A 21256-nucleotide genomic window follows, 5' to 3' on the forward strand; every position below is an offset into this window, starting at 1 on the left:
GCCTCGGCTGACTCGCCCTTTCCGCTTCTCAGACAGGTTGCCGCTCTGGCCTCCCGTCTCCGTGACCCAGGCGGCCCGCCGCTTCCGCTCGCACTGTGGAAGCCATGGCGAGCTTCACCAAGTCCGCGCAGGTACGGGTGACCTTGTGTTTGGCCGCCTCGGGGATAGCGTGGGGGGGGGGGATTCTTTCTCGGGGAGGGTAGGCTCTCTAGGAAGAAGGAGCCATAAAAGGATTGGAAAGGCCGGGTGGACAGGCCAGCCGGCTTCGAAGGATTCCTCCGCGGTGTGATGTTGGATGTTCTCCCCTTAAGAATCGTCCTGGAGACTTTGGGCCTGTCGTTGAAGGGTCTAGTCAAGAGTAAAGGCTGGATGGATGGTTTCTAGACACGTGAAGAGTCCGGAGGATGTTTCTAGGTGGACTTAAAACCACGTTTTCTTAGCCTTAGTAGCTTTTAAGAGGAGTGGACTTCAACTCCCAGGACTCCCCCATTTAACATGGCTGCCTAAGGGATTCTGGGAGTTGAAGTCCGCCTCTTAAAAGCGACGGTTGAGAAACGCTGTCTTAAAGTAATGGATCCCCGCAGCTGGACTGATGGTTGATATGGGTTGCTGCAGGCATCCTAGGTATCGACCAAGTATCTTCTTAAAATGTTTGCTGTTCCGAGTAGCGCATGGGGTTTTTTTTGCAGTTCCGCTAGTGGTACTGCAGGAAGCTGCAATTTCATGATGTATTTTGTAAAATTCTTGGATATAGTACCAAGGGGTACCAACGGCCCCAATGACAATTTTTGCATCCAAAGTTGTTGCCATTTGCCATTTATTTTATACATCTGTTATTTCTTTAAGCAATGGGCTACATTTGCTCGAACCTGGTACCTTTTAGATGGATGGATGCAACCGCCAGGGAAGCTTGCAATCGTTGCAAGCGTCCGGCTGGAGGGAAAGCATAAGCCGATATACCATGCATTGAGTAAGTTTTGTTCTGGATTGAAACAAATGTACTACATCAACACTCATTTATTTTCTTGTTTTAAATTGGGGATGGAGAGTGGAAAAGCAAAGCTGGAACTACATCTACTAAGTATCTTGGAGATTTTCAGTAATTCAACTTAGTTCAACAAAGTGAGTTCTTGAGATATTGTTTTACACCATGGTTTAACTCCGTGGGACACGGTGGCTTAAGTGGCTAAGATGCTGATCAGAAAGGTCAGCAGTTTGGCAATTTAAATCCCTAGTGCCGCGTAACCGAGTGAGCTCCCATTACTTGGCCCAACTTCTGCCAACCTAGCAGTTCAAAGGCATGTAAAAATGCAAGTAGAAAAATGGAAACCACCTTCGGTGGGAAGGTACCAACGTTCTGTGCACCTTTGGCATTTAGTCATGCCAGCCCCATGACCATGGAGACGTCTTCGGACAGCGCTGGCTCTTCGGCTTTGAAACAGAAATGAGCACCGCCCCCTAGAGTCAGGAATGACTCATGTGCGAGAAGAACCTTTACTCTTAACAACAAAATTATTAGGTGGTTTGTTGACTATAAGGCGATGATTACAAGAAATGTAATCTAAAAGAATTTTTGATGCCAAAATTGTTTCACATTTATTTTAAAATATAATTATTTGAAGATTTCAATATTCTTTTGAGATTTCAGCCAAAATCACCCAGAACAGGTGGGGTAAAATAATATATGCACAATGCCATTAAGTAGGCTCCAGATTTAATTGGATTTTGGCATCAGTGATCAATCTATTTTTTTTAATTAAATTTATTTGCTGCATGGTTCAAAGTGAGTTTGAGTGGCTTACATAATGATAAAATATGTAAATCTAGAAAAAATGATAAATATAAAAAAAGTTACCTGAAAGTTTTTGTCCCAAGGATATCTAGCAAACTTTCTTAGTAGTATTTCATTATTGTCCTGTTTAAGTTTGTATTTGAATGATTTTAATTTTGTGTGGCTTGTTTTACTATATCCAAATTTTGGATTATTTTTAATTAAACATTAACATACATAAATATTATGAAGAGGGAAAAACATGATTTGCAGGGTGTTAGTAAACTGAAATCTTCCATATATATATGGAAGGAGATAAGGAGTCGAGCTCTGTAGCTCAATGGTTAACACATCTGCCTAAGAGGCAATAGAGCACAGGTTCGATTCCCAACATGGGTATGGCTAGCTGATGAGAGCTAAATAGCTTGAAATAGATCTATACTAGTCTCCCTTTATTTATTTATCAGCATAAATATAACATATATATATATATATATATATATATATATATATATATATATATATATATATATATATATATATATATATATATATATATATATACACACACATACATACATACACACACACACACACATACATATATATATACACACACACACATACATACATATACATATATATATATATCAAACTTCAACCCCATATATCTGTCTCAAAAGTTGAGAAGTTTCTGACACTTCATTGCACATCCCACTGCCATGGCTTTATTTGCTAGCCATTTGATTGACTTTCAAATGAATTAATAGACTCCATTAAAAGGAATGTTTCAATGTTTGGGATTTATATCATTCTGTATTGGAGCCGCTTAATATTGTCATTATGTACAATCAGATCTTCTGATTAGAGGTAATCCTATTAATGGAGTTTTTTTTTAAAGGTGACCTTGGGGACCATGTCGTCATCATTAATACAAGGCATATTGCTTTTTCTGGCAACAAATGGGAGCAGAAAGTATACTCATCACATACTGGGTAAGTTTTCCATAATCTTAAGTCTATAAAATGAATGTTTCCACAATATAACATTATTTTAAATTACCTTTGACATTGTTTTTATGATTCCAAGTACATGAGTTTCTACTTTTAACAACCTTTCATTTAGTGATCATTTGTATTTACACTGAACAAGTTGTAGTTATGACTAGTCCTCATACTTATGTCCACTGCAGAATCCCTGTGGCTATGTGATTGTGATCTGGGCGCCTAGCACCCAAATTGCAGTTAAAGTATTTGCAATGTCCCGTGGTCATGTGACCATAATTTGCAACCTTTCCTGCTGGCTTCTGAAAGCAAAGTCAGCGGGGAAGCCAGTAACAAGTCCCAAGTTGTGATTATGTGAGGTCCTTGCTTAACAATCGGAACTAGGATTATGGGAACTGCCATAGGTACCATATTTTTCGGAGTATGACATAACTTTTTTCCTCAAAAAAGAGGCTGAAAATCTGGGTGCGTCTTATACACTGAATACAGCATTTTTTGCCTCCCGAAACCCCACCCTCTTCACCAAAATGGCCATGCATAGCCTTTAGGAGTCTTACAGAGTGCTCCTGGGGGCTGGGGAGGGCAGAAATGAGCGAAAAATGAGCCATTTTTTGCTCAATTTTGCCTTCCCCCAGTCCCCAGGAGCACTCTAAGCCTCCTAAAGGCTATTCATGCCTTTTGGGGGGGGGGGGGACAGCAGGCCTGTTTTTGTGAAAAACAGGCCGTTTTGGGGAGGTCTGCAGAGTGCAAAAAGTTGTTTTTTTTAATTTGCCTCTTCAAAACCTTGGTGCATCTTATACTCCGAAAAATACGGTAAGCAGGACATTTACATGGTTTTTTGACTGTATCACTAATGACAAAGTTTCTGGTCTAATAAGCATTGTTAAGCAATGAATTCAGTGCTAGATTGTGAATTTAATAATATTTGTAGCTCAGGGTTGAAATGAGGTGTTCTTGATACTATCTGAGCTTGCTTGTTTTCTTGCAGATGTTTCATTACCCCACTAGGTAACATCATCAGTGTTAGTAAGGAGTGCTGTTTATATTCTGATGTCCTGCCTGTCTGTGTTGGGTGGGGGCTGTTTTAGAGATTCTTTGGTTGGGCTGTTTACTGATGGCTCTTTGGCAGTTTCTTGATTGGGGTGTTGTTTATTTGATTGTAGGTCTGAAGTTGGCCTTAGAATTAATCTATATTGATTACTGGTGGAGAGGTGCTGGGGTCTTTTTCCTTTTTTTTGTCCTCTTTTGAGCTGGTTGTGTAAATCTCAAGGCAGACTACCAGCACTACATAAATACATAAGATAGTAGTACTGGCTAAGGAAGGGGAGTAGAGGCAGGAAGACACTTAAACAGTTAATCAAATCTGGAAGAATGTCACTCAAGGAGGATAGGCTGAGGGCCTTGTTTTCCAAGCTCTTTTTATTGGCCACATTCTTATGCCCATTCACCTTTGCCTGTTTCCAAATGGCTGCCATTTTGTACCGTAGATACCCTGGTGGCTTCCTGCAACTTACAGCTGCTCAACTACATAAAAAAGACCCAACCGCAGTAAGTTCTAGCCTTTTCTCCATCTGTGTCTTTAAATCATTCGCTGACTTTCTCTGCATAAGTTTTATGTCAGGAGGATGTTCTGTAAAGAATAAATCTGTCTTATAGTTCCATTTCTAATCCCCTATATTTGTCTTCTGCCTTAAATGACTCTCTACTTATTCCTTCCTGCCGTTGACAGTCTTTCTATTTAATCACTAGGCGATACCTCTGTTGATGCATAATACTCCTGTTGAATATTTGAATGGCTATATTGCTTATGTTGTTAAAATTAGTTTAGTTAAATAGTACAGGATTGCAAAAAATAGGTAGTGTGATGCAGTGGTGGGTTGCAGGCGGTACGACCCAGTACGGGTGTACCGGAGCCTGCCCGGAGCACCGGATACCGTTCTGGTACAGTGCTCCGGAGGGCCCGCCCGCCCGCCCGAGCTCCTTACCTGTTCTTTAAAGCCTTCGGCACTTCTGCGCAGGCACATGGCACGTACAGTGCCTGCGTGACGCTCCGCTGAGCAGCTGGAGCATCACAGAAGCTTGCGGAAGCATCGCTGGCAGCTATGATGCGTGTGCACGCATGCCACACGCATCCATGTGGGCGACGCAAGGCCTGTTCCAACTGTACCGGTTGGAACGGAATCCGGAACCCACCACTGGTGTGATGCTGGGATATCTATTCATGGTAATATCTGGGACATAAGTTCCATTTCTCCCTGTTAACTTTTCCCTTCCCAAGCAAGGTCTGGCTATGTATCATGTTTGAGGTTAATTTCATTTGTAACTTTTTTATAGTGGTTATTTGTTTCTCAAAGGCAACTTTCTGTCTGATCTCCCTGCAAACCGTTCTCACTCTTTGGATTTGTGATCTCTGTGCATTCCTTCATTTTGCTTGCTCCTCCTCCACAGCTCTTCCTTTGCTTTTCAGCTGTTTTCTATTTTGCTGTTATCATCTTTTTTCATCTCAGCCATCTTGGCTTTGGCCAAGAGGTTTTTCTGATGCTTTCTGATGTTCTTCTCCTCTGTCATGACACATAATTGGCTTTGATGTTTGACCGTAGTACTGGTCCCTTGTTGTTCAACTAAGTACACTTGAGAAAGCACAGCAGTCATCAAAAGAATTGCTGACCTTTTCAGCATTTATGACAGGAGCAAAGAGCATAGACATAAAATGATCACATGACTAGCTTATGTGAAATACATTTCCTAAATTTCCACTGGCTAATATTTTATAGTATATTTTATAATATATTGCTGTCCAGAGTTGTTGGATATGAGACAGGCGGCAAATAAATTTTCTAAATAGATATTTACTGGTGGCACAGTGGTTAGAATGCAGTACTGCAGCCTACTTCTGCTGCCTGCCTGCAATTTGGCAGTTCAAATCTCACCAGGCTCAAGGTTGACTCAGCCTTCTATCCTTCTGAGGTGGGTAAAAGGAGCACCCAGATTATTGGGGGCAATATGCTGACTCTGTGAACCGCTTGGAGAGGGATGTAAAAGCGGTATATAAGTCTAAGTTCTATTGCTACTTTGCGGTTTATTTGAAATGACTTAGTTAATGTATATAATGAGCTTTATTAATCATATTTATCTCTTTTCGTTGTGTTCCTTTTTACCTAGTGGACATTTCATGTTGTTCCTATAACATGCATTTACAAATTAACTATCCTACTATTTATTCAGACTGAATCTCTCCTACAGCCCTGATATGTTTGGGTTGTCACCACTAGCCAGGCCTGACCATCCTAAGATCACCAAGACCAAGGCCTGGACAGTGGTAGGTTGTAGGCGGTACGTCCCGGTACAGGCGTACCGGAGCATGCCCGGAGCACGAGGTACCGTTCCGGTACATTGCTCCGGAGGGTACACCCGCCCGCCCGAGCTCCTTACCTGTCCTTTAAGCCTTCGGCACTTCCATGCACACGCATGGCACGTACGCCGCCTGCACAATGCTCCGCCGAACAGCTGGAGCATCGCGGAGACTTGCGGAGGCGTGGCAGGCAGGTGCAACGCATGCGCGCATCCATGTGGGTGACACCGGGCCCGTTCCAACTGTACCAGTTGGAATGGGATCCAGAATTCACCACTGGGCCTGGGCCAGAGTATATTGATTTAAATAAATTAGCTTTAATGGTAGTCCATATGTTTCTTATGCTATAATACAGATCTGATTATTTTTGATAGTTAATTTTCAAATAAGCAGGTTATGACTTGCATTTTAGGTGAAATTTAAAAAGGCTATTTGGTTTCTCTTAACTTTAGAAGATGTATTATAAAGTTAATTATTTCTTTTCTAGCCAGCTACTTTCTTGATATGTTGGTATTATTATCTAATTAAGTGGCTGAGTTGCCACCGTCGTGCGGTATGTTGAACATTTCATAATGATGGCTTGTAAAAATAAGCTAAAACTTTACTTTTTTGGTTAGTGTAGTCATTAATTTTCAGTTTTACTGGTAGTCTTTACATAGTGACCACAACTGGGACTGTCAAATCCTTTGCTAAATGACACGGTCATAAATGAAACATCACATGATCTCAACAGACCTGTCACTTCCCATTCAGCCGTTAAATAAGTCAATGTGGGTCATTAAGCAAGGCACCCCATGACTGCCACTTGCGATTGTATTGCCAGCTTCTCCATTGATTCTGCTTCTCCGAAGCCAACAATGAAGCGCACAAATCACACAATATCGCGACCATTGTATATGCCTGTCAGTTGCGAAACGCTCAGAACTCGATCATATGACCACAGGGATGCTCTGATGGTAATAAATGCAAAGACTGGTTGAAAGGTTATCTTTTCAGCACTGTCGTAACTTCGAACAGTCACTAGACTGGCCTGTCGTTAGGCAAGGTCTGTCTACAGTCTCCTGAATATTGCAGTGGTTGAACACCAGAGGGCAGCATAAACCAGTAAGACTTTAATTTGGGGACATTCACTTAATTGATAAACTACTATAAACCACATTTTATAGCGAACAAAGTACCGTGTTTCTCTGAAAATACGACCTGTCCTGAAACTAACACCTTGCCACATTTTTCACATGGGCAAAAATATAAGCACACCCCTCCGGTCAGGCAGAGCACCGCTCACTGACCTAGCAGTATCCTGAAGGCGCCAAACTGCGGGAGCCAGGGGGTAAAGGCGCTCACGTTGCTTGCCGCCTTCGGGATACTGCTAGGTTGGGGAGTGGCATTCTGCCTGGTCAGAGGGGGGAGTTGCCAGGCAGCTGCTCCCTTGAGAGCAGGCTTCCGAAGAGCCGGGCACAGCCTCAGGGGCGAAGCAGCCATGAGGTGACCACGCTCATGAGCAGCCACCCGGCAAACCTCTCCAGCCGGGCAGAGCGCCATTCACTGACCTAGGGGGTATCCCTAAGGCGCCAAGCCACGTGGCACTCTGCCCGCCCCCCAGCTCTCGCGGCTGGCCCATTAGGGATACCCCCTAGATCAGTGCATGGAGCTCTGCCCGACTGGAGAGGGGGGTTGCGCGAGCGCCTCTTCCACCCCCAGCAAGCATGCCTCCCAGCCTCACCATGCCCTGGCCCAGCTCTCCCTGCAGGGCCACGGCGCCGTGGCTGTGCTCCGAGCATAACTTCTTCTTCCAAACTCCAAAACTTGGCTGCCGAGTCTTCCAGCAGTGGTCGTTTTAGGAGTGCGCTCTATGGTTGTGGGCTGGCTGCTGGAAGACTCTCTGTCCGGAAGACTCTCTGTCCGGCAGCCGGCTCACAACCATAGAGTACACTCCTAGAGCGGCTGCTGCTGGAAGACTCGGCAGCCAAGTTTTGGAATTTGTTAAGTGAATCACTGCAGCTGTTAAATTAGTAACACCATTGTTAAGTGAATTTGACTTTCCCATTGGCTTTAATTGTCAAGAAGGTCACAAAAGTGGATCATATTCCCAGGATATTACAACAGTCATAAATATGAGTCAGTTGTCAAGCATCTGAACGTAAATCACATTACCATAGGGGTGCCGAGACAGTCATAAGTGTGAAAATGGTCATAACTCACTTTTTTTAGTGTCACTGTACGTTCAAACGGTCACTGAGTAGGTCGAGGACAATCTGTACTTACTATTCCTACTTTTCTTGCCACACATCAAAGTGTTACCCAAACAATGGAAAGTTAGTGTGTTTGAACACTTTGGAATTTGAAACTGTTAATTAAATTTTTGTAAAAGTTCTTAACTTTGAATTGGTATATATAGACATCACAAATTCTTTTACTTCGGCTGTAATTTAAGGAACAACTTTTTAATCCATAATCTTTAGAAGATTATGTGTAAATATCTTAAATCTGTGAATGCTGAGTTAATAACGTCATTAACCTTATTCTCTAGTTATGTGGCCCTTTCACACGAAGGAATTCATAAAGATGCTGGAATTAAGTTACCTGCCAGTTAGGAATGTACAGGATGAAAGAAAAGATGCTGATGCATATTGGGTTTTTGGTCGCCTTTGGGAAAGGATTAATGTAAATGGAAAATCAATAGGAACAGGGCAATTCATTGTTGTCTCGCTATTTATCTGTTCTTTTGGAGGCCAAAGAGATTAAGACTAGGATATCAGGCACTTTGGATTCAGTTCCAAAGAGGGAGGTGCTTCTGACCTTATGAATATCATGAACATGACATCTGCTTGTACCTCTTTAAAGCCACTGTATCTTTTTTCCTGAAATTGTGTAGTTATCCTCAGCTTCATTACTATTTATTTATTAAATTTCTATGCTGCCCATAGGAGGGACTCAGTGGCTCAGAGGCTAAGACACTGAGCTTGTCGATCAGAAGGGTTGGCAGTTTGGCGATTCGAATCCCTAGTGCCATGTAACGGAGTGAGCTCTAGCTTTACTTGTCCCACTTTCTTGCAACCTAGCAGTTCAAAAGCATGTAAAAATGCAAGTAGAAAAATAGGAACCACCTTTGTGGGAAGGTAACAGCTTTCCATATGCCTTTGGCGTTTAGTCACGCTGGCCACATGACCATGGAGATGTCTTCGGATAGTGGTGGTTCTTCAGTTTTGAAACGAAGATGAACACGACATGACCATGGAGACGTCTTCAGACAGTGCTGGTTCTTCAGCTTTGAAACGAAGATGAACACCGCCCCCTAGAGTTGGGAACAACTAGCACATATGTGCGAGGGGAACCTTTACCTTTATGCTGCCCATCTCACTGATCTAGGAGGCTTACAATATAATAAAAAGTTAAAAAGTGCTAAAAATTAAAAACTTAAAAACCAAAATGCCATCCCAGAAAAAAATGATGATACTTTAAAGAAGGACAAATATCTGCTTGATTTCCCTCCACCCAAATAAACTGCTGCATTTATATAAATGTTTCCTATCAGTTTCTTTGTCTTCAGTTTCCCCTTATTTGTAAGGAGGAATGTGTGCATGCCGTTAATCTATTTTCAGGATCTTAAACTAATTTTAATTTACTTTGTGAAACCCAAGGTCATCTGGGCATCCCAATTTCCTTTGGGTTGATTAAAAAAAATCACCGAGAGTGTTATTCAATATCATGGTACATGGAAATGAGATTGGGGTATATTTGTTTGTGTCAGCATCACAAATGTTGGGCCTTATAATTTATGAAATTAGGTCACATTAGGTTACCATGAAAAGATTTGGTGATGATTCAGTATGAAGCCGTAATATAGGTATTTATAACTTAATATCTGTCAGGCACAAAGAAATCAGGACCATATGTTTACTCCCAGCTAACATTTATTGCTCAAACCTATACACAAGTATCAACTAATGGTCAGCATTGAATTAAGTCCTTTCTTGATTCCACCCCCAGGATATGCTTCTTCTTGTAAAATATCTCACTCTTTTATTCCCAGAGTTTTGGAGGAGATTGGGGTGGACATCCCTGTGTAACATCCCTATGTAAATGACGGAATAGTCAAGCGCACGTGAAAATGTACTTGTGAAATAGGGATTATTTCATCTTTCGATTGCCAAAATGCAGGTGGAGGTGGTGGTAATGATTACTATTATATTTATTTAGGGCTTCCAAGCGTTCGACCTTATTGATGCCTATTGTCTATGTGTAATCCTTAGAAAACCCACTGAGTTAGTGTAATCTGGCTCTAATGCAGTTTGGGAGAAAGTGACTGAGAAGCAGAGAAAGTGTGTTTTGAAGATCATCTAGTGAATTCACATTACTGTATAGTTGGAATTTGAGATTTTCAGATGCTTAGCTACTTTGCTGTACTGGCTCTCAGCTGCAAGATTTTTTTACCGCTATAGTTTTCGTTGTTGTTTTTAAAGTGCTATCTCAGACCATGGTTTTCTTGGCAGCGATTCTTGATCTTAAAACCATATATTTATTGAGTGAGTATCTAGACCATGGATGTCGAACTCATCACATCATGTTGCCATCATGTGACGTTTCGCAACGGTTTTCCCCTTCACGGAGCTGGGTGGGTGTGGCCTGCATGTGACATTGTAAGCCGCCCGGAGTCCTTCGGGAGTGGGCGGCATACAAAACTAATAAACTAACTAACTAACTAACACATCCGGCCCACGGGTCACCAGTTTGACATCCCTGATCTAGTCTTATTTGTGTTTTGAAATAAGTAGGATTTTCATTTAATTGGATCCCAGTTTTCCATTAAATTTAACTCATGGTTTAATAATAATGCATCTTCAGATCCATTCAGATTATTGTGGAAAATGGGAAATTGGTTCTTCCATATTCTTGCCTTTCTACCAGAGGTGGGTTTCTACCAGTTCGCACCTATTCGGTAGAACCGGTTCGTCAAATCTGCTGAACCGGTTAGAAGAGGTTCCACCAGTGGACCCGGAAAGCAGGCCACACCTACAGAAGAGGTTCCAAAAATTTTTGAAACCCACCACTGGTCCTTGGACATGATTATTCTACACTATCATGCTCATATTTATAAAACTCAGGGCCTCTGTGAAAGGTAAGGATGACTACTGCGTTTGTGGTGCAATCAGAACATTGCGTGTGTTGAAGTTGTTTTAACGCAAACCAAAGATGCCTTTAAAAAAAGAAGTTTACATCATATTCTTATGCAGGCCAGTGCTGTGTGTGAGGTAATTTAAGGTGGTTCTGACAAGTGTCGGCGGCATCTTCATATCCGGTCACATGGGCAGCAAGCCACTCCCATCCAGTCACATGGGCAGCAAGCCACTCCCACAAAGGAGGCCACACCCACAGAGTAGGTTCGAACAATTTTTGAAACCCACCACTGCTTTCTAGCTATGATTAATGTTACATGGAGGTATTCATATATTAGCATCGTAAGACTTGATTTTAAATGTAATCAAGTGGGGGTTTTTCCCCCCTACAAGACTAACAGTTCTACAACTTCCTTTTTATCAAGCTTGTCCAAGCTGCGTATTTTAATATACTGTACTTTTGGCTGCTCAATGTCTACATTATTTCACGTTTTCCGAGAGGGCTGGCAGCCCAAGCAGTTCTCATGCTCTCTCCGGGGCTTTTGGATCCGATCCCTCCCCTCCCCAGAGCAGCCTCTGCTTTCAACGATTTGGAAAGCTTCCTCCCCATGATATTCCTCAAATGCAAATCTTATGTACAAGCCAAGATAAAGGCACTTAAAAAAAAAGGAGAAACAGAGATTTCTTTGCAGTAAGAACAACCGCAGAACTACTTTTCTGAAAAGTCAGGAATTCTCTGTTTTGAGACGGGACTCTGGAGGACTCGTATCATTTTCAACATGTAGGAGTTGGTGAAATTGAGGCCTGTATCAGACAGTTACCTTAACCGTACTAATAAAGGAGAATATTTGTAGCTCAGGGTTGGCATGAGGGGTCCTTGGTGCTCTGTAAACTTGCTCGATTCCTTGCAGAGACCCAAACTACAATAGTGGCCAAAATTGTGGAAATCTTTTGGGAAAAGTGTACAGTATTTTTGAGGTTTGATGGCTAATAACACCACTTTTTTTTTAACAGTATCATAAAATTATATATCATTGGAGAGATGATTTAATCGAGAATTAATGCAATAACTTTTATGAAGGATTTGTTATTAGAATAGCAGTATTTTTCATGAAATTCTAGATTTTAGGCCAAATTCCTGCAGTCAGCGCCAAACAGCCCTTGCACTCAACTTCACATTGCATTGCACCATTTCATCTTGTATATGCACCCAGATGGTTTTCTTCTGTCACGTAGGCACACTCTTAATTCTTCTATCATCACTTACTGTTGTTCACCTTTTCCTGCCTTTACCAGTGTGGGGTTGTAGTGACTGAGTCTCCTTATATCTCTTCAAAAACTTAGAAATGCCACCTTTGGTTAAGTTTCCACCTATTTTTCTTCTAATTTCTTTATAACTGTAGCCTTTTTCACTTAATAATACTATTTTACATCACTTTCTGGATGACCAGTCAACTCTTTGCACCATTACTTTAATTTTATTACATTTTACAAGCCACTAAATGAAACAACACAAAAAACCCCAACCTTGATAGCGATAACATAACACACTGACAAATGTCCTCCCAGCTTCAGTACATGACATCAATAACTGAATCCTACTGTGATCTGATTGGTGCATTGGCAAAACAAGATGACACCTGATTGGCTCTCTAAACCAGTGGTAGTCAACCTGGTCCCTACCGCCCACTAGTGGGCGTTCCAGCTTTCATGGTGGGCGGTAGGGGTTTTGTCCGATACTGAAGCATTTTCCTTTTTTTAAAATTTAATTGACTATTTAAAAAAAAAACATAGCATTTCTCTCTCTCTCTCTCTCTCTCTCTCATGCTCGCTCTCTCTCTTTCTCTCTCTCTCTCTCTCTCTCTCCCATGCGCGCTCTCTCTCTCTCTCTCTCTCTCTCTCTCTCTCTCTCTCTCTCTCTCTCTCTCTCTCTCTCTCTCTCTCTCTCTCTCTCATGATACTACTCCAAAAAAGTGGTGTTATTAGCATACACTTTTCCCAAAAGGGCGAAGACTTGAGATCTGCTCCTTCTAGAACACTTTACACGTTTTTCTTTGTACAAAGCATCAGTGGTAAAGACTGGAAAATAATTGAAAATCAATTATTTGGTTTGGAGATAATTAAAACTGTGACATTCCTTTCTTGCCCGCTTTCAACTCACTGCTTTTTGTTCGTGGCTTTGGTTTGCTCCGACGTGTTTCACACTGCTTGCTCTTCTTATAATTTTTCTATTAGCTTTGTGGTTTGGAGTTGGATTCTAAGGTTTTGTCTGCAGATAATTATAGTGATTGGGGAACGGTGGCTCAGTGGCTAAGACGTTGAGCTTGTCGATCAGAAAGGTTGGCAGTTCAGCGGTTTGAATCCCTAGTGCCGCGTAACCGAGCGAGCTCCCATTACTTGTCCCAGCTTCTGCCAACCTAGCAGTTCGAAAGCATGTAAAAATGCAAGTAGAAAAATAGGAACCACCTTTGGTGGGAAGGTAACAGTGTTCCATGCGCCTTTGGCATTTAGTCATGGCAGCCACATGACCACGGAGGCGTCTTTGGACAGCGCTGGCTCTTCAACTTTGAAACGGAGATGAGCACGCCCCCTAGAGCCGGGAATGACTAGCACATATGTGCGAGGGGAACCTTTACCTTAATTATGATGATGATGACTGAGAACAATGACAAAGGTTTTTAATTTTAGCATCCTTTTTATCTGCTTTGGTTGTTGACTCCTTATGCATTTTTCTACATGACATCTTCATCCAGTTACCAAAGAGTGAACCACTGAAGCATTTCCATTCGTTCCTTAAGAGTTTTAATGCCTTGTTGTTAATATAATGGTTGAGCTCTTTCCAAGCCAGTGAACCATTGGAAAGGCATGTTGTAAAGGCGTTTGGGATGCTGTCTATCCATCAGAATATCTCTTTGGATATCTCTCTGAACAGAACTGGAGTAAACTTGGTTTAACTACCAAAACAAAGATCAAGAAATGGGCCTGATCCTGCCAAATCTGCAGTGGGGAGAAAAAAGAATTCCAGATAGCATGCTCAGTGTACTTTCCCTGGCCTGGACAAATCAATTGGATGTGTCAGACTCATTTTTTAGAAAGTATAAAAATAATACCGGAATAATGTAGGAATTTTTGTCTTTAACTTGACAGTTTTATGGATATTATAAGGGGTAGTCCAGAGCACTGTTTGCAGTTCATTTTAAGCAGCTCTCCTTTGAGAAGCTAATACTTAAGAATTAGTGGTATCTACTTTGTGGCAACTTTATGTATTAAATCAAGCACTTATAATATGCATTCAAAGTGAAGGTAATTTTAAAGGATCTACTTCATTTTTTAAAAATTGCCATTTACTTGTTTCTTCCTGTTGCCTTTCCCTCAAATGTCTAAAACTTTGTCCTCTGACAGCTTCCGGTTATTTTAGTTGATGGTGTTCCGGAATGCGGTCCAAAGTTTTTCTGCACAAAGTTCTTCAAACATGCTGTCGTATATTAAATAGTTACATGAAATTAAATTACATATTGGCAGATACTTGCGTGGTGCTAACCAATCCATGGTGATTGAAATAATTTCAAATATTTATTGCAGTTTTTCTTTCTTTCAAAAACATACTCTGAAATAAGATTAAGTAAAGACATATTTTGAACATATAAAAAGGTCTATCAAGGGGTGAAATCCAGCAGGTTCTGGAGAACCTGTAGCAGAAATTTTTGAGTAGTTCAAAGAACCTGTAGCGGAAATTTTGAGTAGTTCGGAGAAACGGCAAATGCCACCTCTAGCTGGCCACAAAATGGGGTGGGAATGGAGATTTTGCAGTATCCTTCCCCTGCCACACCCACCAAGCCATGCCCACCAGGTCATGCCCACAGAACCAGTAGTAAAAAAAATTGAATTTCACCACTGGGTCTATCCCAATATAGAACCCTTCATATATTTTGGACTGTGATGAAATTACTTTGAAATGCTAATGATAAACATATACTCTAAAATGATTGATCCATACATTATACAATTCACATTGCTATTGCTGCTTCTCTTCCTCCTCCTCCTGAGTTTGCCTGTCTTTTCTTATTAGCCCAGTCATTTCTATTCTAGTTGTCTTCATCCATAGTCTTCCAGATGTGTGGATTCCAATCCCCTAAGTTCTTTGCATAGGTCATGATGGTGGGAGTATTTTGAAAGTCAAGTTCTATCCTCCTGGGGTTTACCAATGTCGGGGAAAGTTGATATGTAGACAATACTGAGCTAAAGGCATTCGTTAATCTGATTGAGTATAAAGCAACTTTTATGTAAGAAAAACACTTCATGCTTGCACTTGCAAGCAACTTAAGGAGAGCTCTCCTTTTTATTATGCTTATGCTTATTGCATTTTTAAAGTATTTTTCTTACTTTGTGTCAAATTGCATTGCTTTATACATAAAATCTATATTTATCTTCCAGATTGTAAAACTGGCTATCTATGGAATGCTGCCAAAGAACCTTCACAGAAGAACTATGATGCAAAGGCTACATCTTTTTCCTGATAATGTATGTCAGTTGCTAATATTCTTCTTATGTATGAATAACAGCTTATTATACTTTGCTTTCTTAGTCTTATAATGGAAAGAAATTAAATTGGAAAGATTCCTACTAGAAAAATACAATTTTGTTACAGAAGTTCCTGTTGTAAGAATTTTGGAATTGCTGTGCTCTTTTTCTTTACAAAAGGAAAGGTACAAAAAAGGGAATATACACTTTTTTTTCAGCTATCTCTAAATAGCTGTAATTGAACTGAGTCCTCAAAGGTCCAGACTTCTGAAGAACTGGATGAAGACTGATGGTTATCTCTTCTGACCCAGCTCCCCAAACACGGAAAACCCTCTGTAGTTGAATCAATGATTCCTTTATTAGGCGCGCCAGCAGCCCTGGCAAAAAAATTGTCTCTCAACGCAGGTGAACAAGCCTGTCCAACAGGGGAGATGAATAGTTGTCTACCACATTTATTCATCTCCATCCCCTGCCTTTTAGGCCCAGAGCTAGGGGTGGGGCTTTGCTAGCAGTGGTGGTTCTTCCTTCCCAAGGATCAGCCCATAGATTTCTACTGCTCTCCTCTCCTCTGCCTTCTGTGCATCTGCAAATCAGGCACTGGATCCAGCTGTTCCTCCTCTTCCTCATCAGCCACCTCAGACCTGGGGCTGTTGCCTCTCCATCTGAGAACTTACCGATGGACCAGGCTCTGCCCCTCTCCCTCTCTCTCTCTCTCTCCCTCCCTCCCTCCCTCCCCCCCTCCCTCCCTCCCTCTCTCCCTCTCTCTCTCTCTGACAGCTCCATTCCCTCTTCCCCCCTCGGAGCTCTCAGGTTGTCTGGATGCTGGACCCTGACTCCCACACCTCCTCCTCTTCTGATTTGTGTTTCTCCTTCCTTTAGGTTATTCCTGAAGACATTCGTAAGAATCTGGTAGAGGAGCTTCCACAGCCTCGCAATGTGCCTAAGAAGCTGAATGAATATACGCAAGAGGAAATCGATGCTTTCCCAAAGATCTGGACTCCGTAAGTTGTCTCATAAAGGAGTATTTGTGATACGTTCCGCAGTGGATCCTCTTCCAACAAATGCATTTACCTTAGTGAATGGTTATAAATTGAGGACTCCCTGTATTTATAATCTTACACATATCTACATAACCATATGGCTGTTTAAATTTTTCTCCGGTGTGCCAAAATGAAATGCCTGTCTGCCTCCAACACCAAGGGGCCCAGGACAAGCAGTGGCGATATAAAAGAATAAGATATTTTTGCAGGTATGTTTCCAGTCCCGCTTCATAAGAAGCACAAGCCAAAAAGCCAAATATTTCAAGTGGAGGAACACAAGGAGATGCCAAGCATGTGGTTTCAATCATTGACGAAAGAGCAAACCTGCAAATGTTATCACTTCATAAAGAGCAGTTTTGGGCCAATGAAATATGGTTAGGTATATTGGAGAAGACTATATTGGTTTTCAATGGGATCAGACCTAACCATTAAATCATTTGCTTCAAGAAAATGTAAGTATATTAAATGACTAGCCTAGGTTAATGCAGAGAATGCCTTGGGTGGACGTGGTCTGCTCTGGTTTGACAGTTCTTAAATTCAACATTCTTAAATGTTGGTTTGTGATTTGACAAATTTACTAAATTGAGTAAAAGTTTCAGAACAATTATTATTATATCACACACGATTTGGTTAAGGTAGCCTCATGATAATGTAGAATTAGTTTATCTGGGCGCCCTTTCTATCTGGACTCTCTTGGAAGGCTGATTGGATAGCCATTTGTCTGAAGTGGTGTAGGGTTTCCTGTCTAAACGGGGTTGGACCAGAAGACCTCCAAGGTCCCTTCCATCTCTGTTATTCTATTCTACACCACACTTGCAAATCTAAAAATGCAAGCCTCCCACGTTGCCTTTGCAGCCTAAGAAACGAAGACCTTTTGAGATGCTTGCCACACCAACATGCTTTCTGTGGGCTAAGCAACTATTCTTACATATCATTACAGTCGGGAAGCCATAAAGTGTGCTTTTTGTTTCTCTCATTTTAAGGCAGAAACACATAAGTGCTAAACTGTAAATCTTTAAAATATGTCTAACGCACAGTTAAAAAACAAAACAAAAAACAATTAGCTCAGTATGTAAACAATGAGATGTGTGGTTGGCCTACCTCCAGCAACCCAGACAGATCTCCCCCACAAAAGGGTTCTGCCCATTCATCAGTTAGAGTAAATTGGTAGACCGTTTTGGTGAACTACAATTAATGCATCTTCCTAAAACATTGACTTGACTTTCTATGCATTACTTTTAACAAGAATATGAAGGTTAATATAAGGCAGTAATGGCTAACCTTTTTGCATTATTGGCGCATGTGCCCCCATAATGCAATGAGCGTGCAACCCCATGCCTGTGACCTGCCCCAGTGCATTCACACATGACCTCCCGTGCTGCCTCCATTCCCTGCACATGCACGTGTGACCACTCCCACCCACCCCCATGTGCATGGGCACGTGACACCACCCCCCCATGTGCACTGCCCTGCGTATATGTGACAGAGACCTGAAAGCTAGCTGGCCAGCAGAAGGCGCACGGTGGAGCTGACCGCTCACGTGTCCGCAGAGAGGACTCTGCGTGCCACCTGTGGCATGTATGCCATAGGTTCGCCATCACGGATATAAGGTATGTTTGCTGTTCTGACCCCCCCTCCATCCGGTGATTAATGCCGACACAAGCTTACTGTTAGCCACGCTTTATTCACAGCTCACACATGACTCACAGGCAACACGTTGGCAGCAACCCAGACTCCCAGAGACAAGAGATACAAAAGAAACAAGAGCTTCTCCCGCTTGTTTGAACGGTTGTGTCCTGCAAAAGGTCTCCTCCCAAAGTCTCTTCTTATATACTCTCTTGGGAGGAGCCAAGCCACAACCACCTGGGCTTGATTATCTTCTATGAGTCTGCCTCCGTAACTGCTGCCTCCGTTTCTCCGCCCTTCTTTTCCTGGCGTCAGGGACAAACTCCCTTTGATCTTCACTACTGCTCCAGTGCCTGACGTCAGGGTCAAACTCCCTTTGATCTTCACCAATGCTCCATGCCTCAGGCACCTCCTGGTGGCCAACCAGCCTCTCTGGTCCCTGCTCAGAGTCTGAACCCTGCCCAGGGTCCCCCACATCTTCCAGAGCCGACTCATAGGGTCCCTCGCTATCGGAGTCAATCGGCAGCTCCAACGGCTCCTGCTGGGCCACAACAGTTTGCCTTGTAAAATATTGCCTGTATTTGGTAATTATGATTCATTTGGTGAAACACTGCATTCAAGAATCTATTCCAAAAGGTTATTTTTTAAATTAAGGAAGCCTGAAAGATGCAGTGTCATGTTATGGCCAAACAGAATATGTGTCATCAGTTGCATTCAAATCTCTTTGGCTTTTTCATAGTTAATTTTAATTGCTTGGTGGTAACTAAAATAGTGAATAATTAAAACAATGTCCTTGTTCTCTTTGTTTCTAAATAAGATATTTTATGATAGTATGAATTGTCAAAAGTTGAGTGGTGGTGTGGCCTAGAGGTGGAGCTCTCACCTCACAATCAGGAGGCTGTGAGTTCAATCCTAGGTAGAGGCAGATATTCCTCTCTCTGGGCACAATGAGAATATCGCTGCTGAATATATCTCCACATTGGCGACAGGGAAGGGCATCCAGCCAGTAAACACTCAGCTCCATTCAAGCCAGACTCCATACTGTAAGGGATTATGGGGTCATTAAAAGAAGATGATGATGAATTGTCAAAAGTTGGGAGTAGACTTGATGGAATATACAATATATTCTCTTCGCAGGCTTCTATTGTAATCACAATTAAGAATTCTATTGAAAAATATAAGGCAGTAATAACCAGATATCTAACAGAATAACAGACTTGGAAAGGGACCTTGGAGGTCTTCTAGTCCAACCCCTGCTCAGGTAGAGGACACTATTTCAGACAAATGGTTGTCCAAACTCTTATTAAAAAACCTCCAGTATTGGAGCATTCACAACTTCTGGAGGCGAGTCGTTCCTTGGATTATAATTGTTTTAACTAGTCAGGAAATTTCTCCTTAGTTCTAGATTGCTTCTCTCCTTGATTAGTTTCCATCCATTGCTTCTTGTTCTGCTTCTTTCCCTTAAGAAAAATTTCTATTATACTAGGACAAAAGATCCCAATTAATGAGTTTTTATTCTTTTATTTACAGACCTGATGACTTTCGACCAACGTAACAGGAAGAATGTAAAAGAGTCGAAGAGAAGCTTATTACTACTCCCAGAATATTACAGTATGGCTGTTGGCAGAAAAACATTGGATTACCTATTTTAAATTATTTTTTTATGTGTTACTGATTTTTAAAAAATCTTTAATAAGACTGTAGTTGGTACATCCTCCTTTTTGGTGGGAGAGAGAGAAAGAGATCAATAAACAGCTGAAATACATAAGTAATAAATAGCATTTTCCTGAAAATAATGTGTATCTTTTAACTCCATTAAACTTTCTGTCCTTTGGTTGAACTTTTATGTTATGCTTACCTCATTATATCCAAAATATTTGAGCAAGCTGTAAGGTTTCCTGCTGAAGGCTAGAGCAAACCAGTGAAAGCACATTTAATTTCTGGCCCCGTGTTTGCAGCTCTTCCCTTTCAGAAGATTGAACTTTTGCATTCAGTGCTATAATAGATAACTACCACCCTCAACTTCACCCCCTTCAGTCACCCATTTAGTCCACAGGGATATGAGGTTCAGTGGCTTTTACTGACACTAAAGATGGTCTTTGCTTTAGCAGTCTGAGTCCTAGCACTGCATGGCGGGTTGAGCTCCCATCACTGGTCTCAGCTTCTGCCCACCTAACAATTCAAAACAATGTTAGAGTAGATAAATAGGTACCACTTCGATGGGAAGACAAGCTGGCGCCTTATGTGGACTGTTAGAATCCTACTGGTGCCGGACTTTCCCAGGCGCAACATCTGTTTGTGAGGCAGCTTTGGTGGAGGGAGAAAGTCCCAGATGTTGCTGCAGGAAAGCCACTCCCCTTTCTGGTGCAGAGCTAGCTCGCTCTATGGCACACTTTGGAAAGCACGTATGAACCAAATAGGACTAGCAGTCTTAGGCCCCAAAGTACTACTATGCATTAGCATTGTAGTCTCCTGACTAGGAGTAGTCGGGAGTAGCATACGTAGTCGCCATGTGCTAAATAAATAAATAAATAGTAACCACAGGGATGTATCGTACCAATATAAAATAATTCTATGGATAAGTGTTCTACTGAGTTAGTTTTATGTTAGCAGCACTCAGTCGCCACGTCCAACACAGGTGATTCAATCATAATTTATGTGTCCCAAACAAACCCTCCCGAGCTCCGTTTTCACTGGCAGAGGGTTGAAGGAGGCGGTGACAGCTGAAAACGGAGCTCGGGAGCCGATTTTTGCTGGCAGAAGCACCGCAGGCCAGTCCTTCACTATTTCCAGAGCGACCCCATGGGCCAGATCTAAGGCCTCAC

The 21256-nt window shown here is 41.9% G+C and overlaps 1 protein-coding gene across 1 annotated transcript; it reads left to right on the top strand.

Moving 5' to 3' along the window:
* The first annotated feature begins 29 nt into the window (after positions 1-29).
* MRPL13 (mitochondrial ribosomal protein L13) lies at positions 30-20271 on the top strand. The gene is made up of 7 exons (XM_087706742.1): positions 30-131; positions 847-970; positions 2673-2766; positions 4263-4323; positions 15679-15765; positions 16645-16766; positions 19962-20271. The coding sequence occupies exons 1-7, from the start codon at positions 105-107 to the stop codon at positions 19984-19986; spliced, it is 540 nt and encodes a 179-aa protein (XP_087562868.1). The 5' UTR covers positions 30-104; the 3' UTR covers positions 19987-20271.
* Positions 20272-21256: the final 985 nt, after the last annotated feature.

Source organism: Thamnophis sirtalis, unplaced genomic scaffold (assembly GCF_051295495.1).
Source record: "Thamnophis sirtalis isolate CommonGarterSnake01/CBP01778 unplaced genomic scaffold, rThaSir2_p1.2 scaffold_2, whole genome shotgun sequence".
Classification (NCBI taxonomy): Eukaryota; Metazoa; Chordata; class Lepidosauria; order Squamata; family Natricidae; genus Thamnophis; species Thamnophis sirtalis.

Coding starts and splice junctions, on each gene's coding strand:
- MRPL13 (XM_087706742.1), top strand. CDS start 105: ATGGCGAGCTTCACCAAGTCCGCGCAG. Junction 971..2,672: donor GCCGATATACCATGCATTGA/GTAAGTTTTGTT, acceptor TTTTTTTTAAAG/GTGACCTTGGGGACCATGTC. Junction 16,767..19,961: donor TTCCCAAAGATCTGGACTCC/GTAAGTTGTCTC, acceptor TTTTATTTACAG/ACCTGATGACTTTCGACCAA.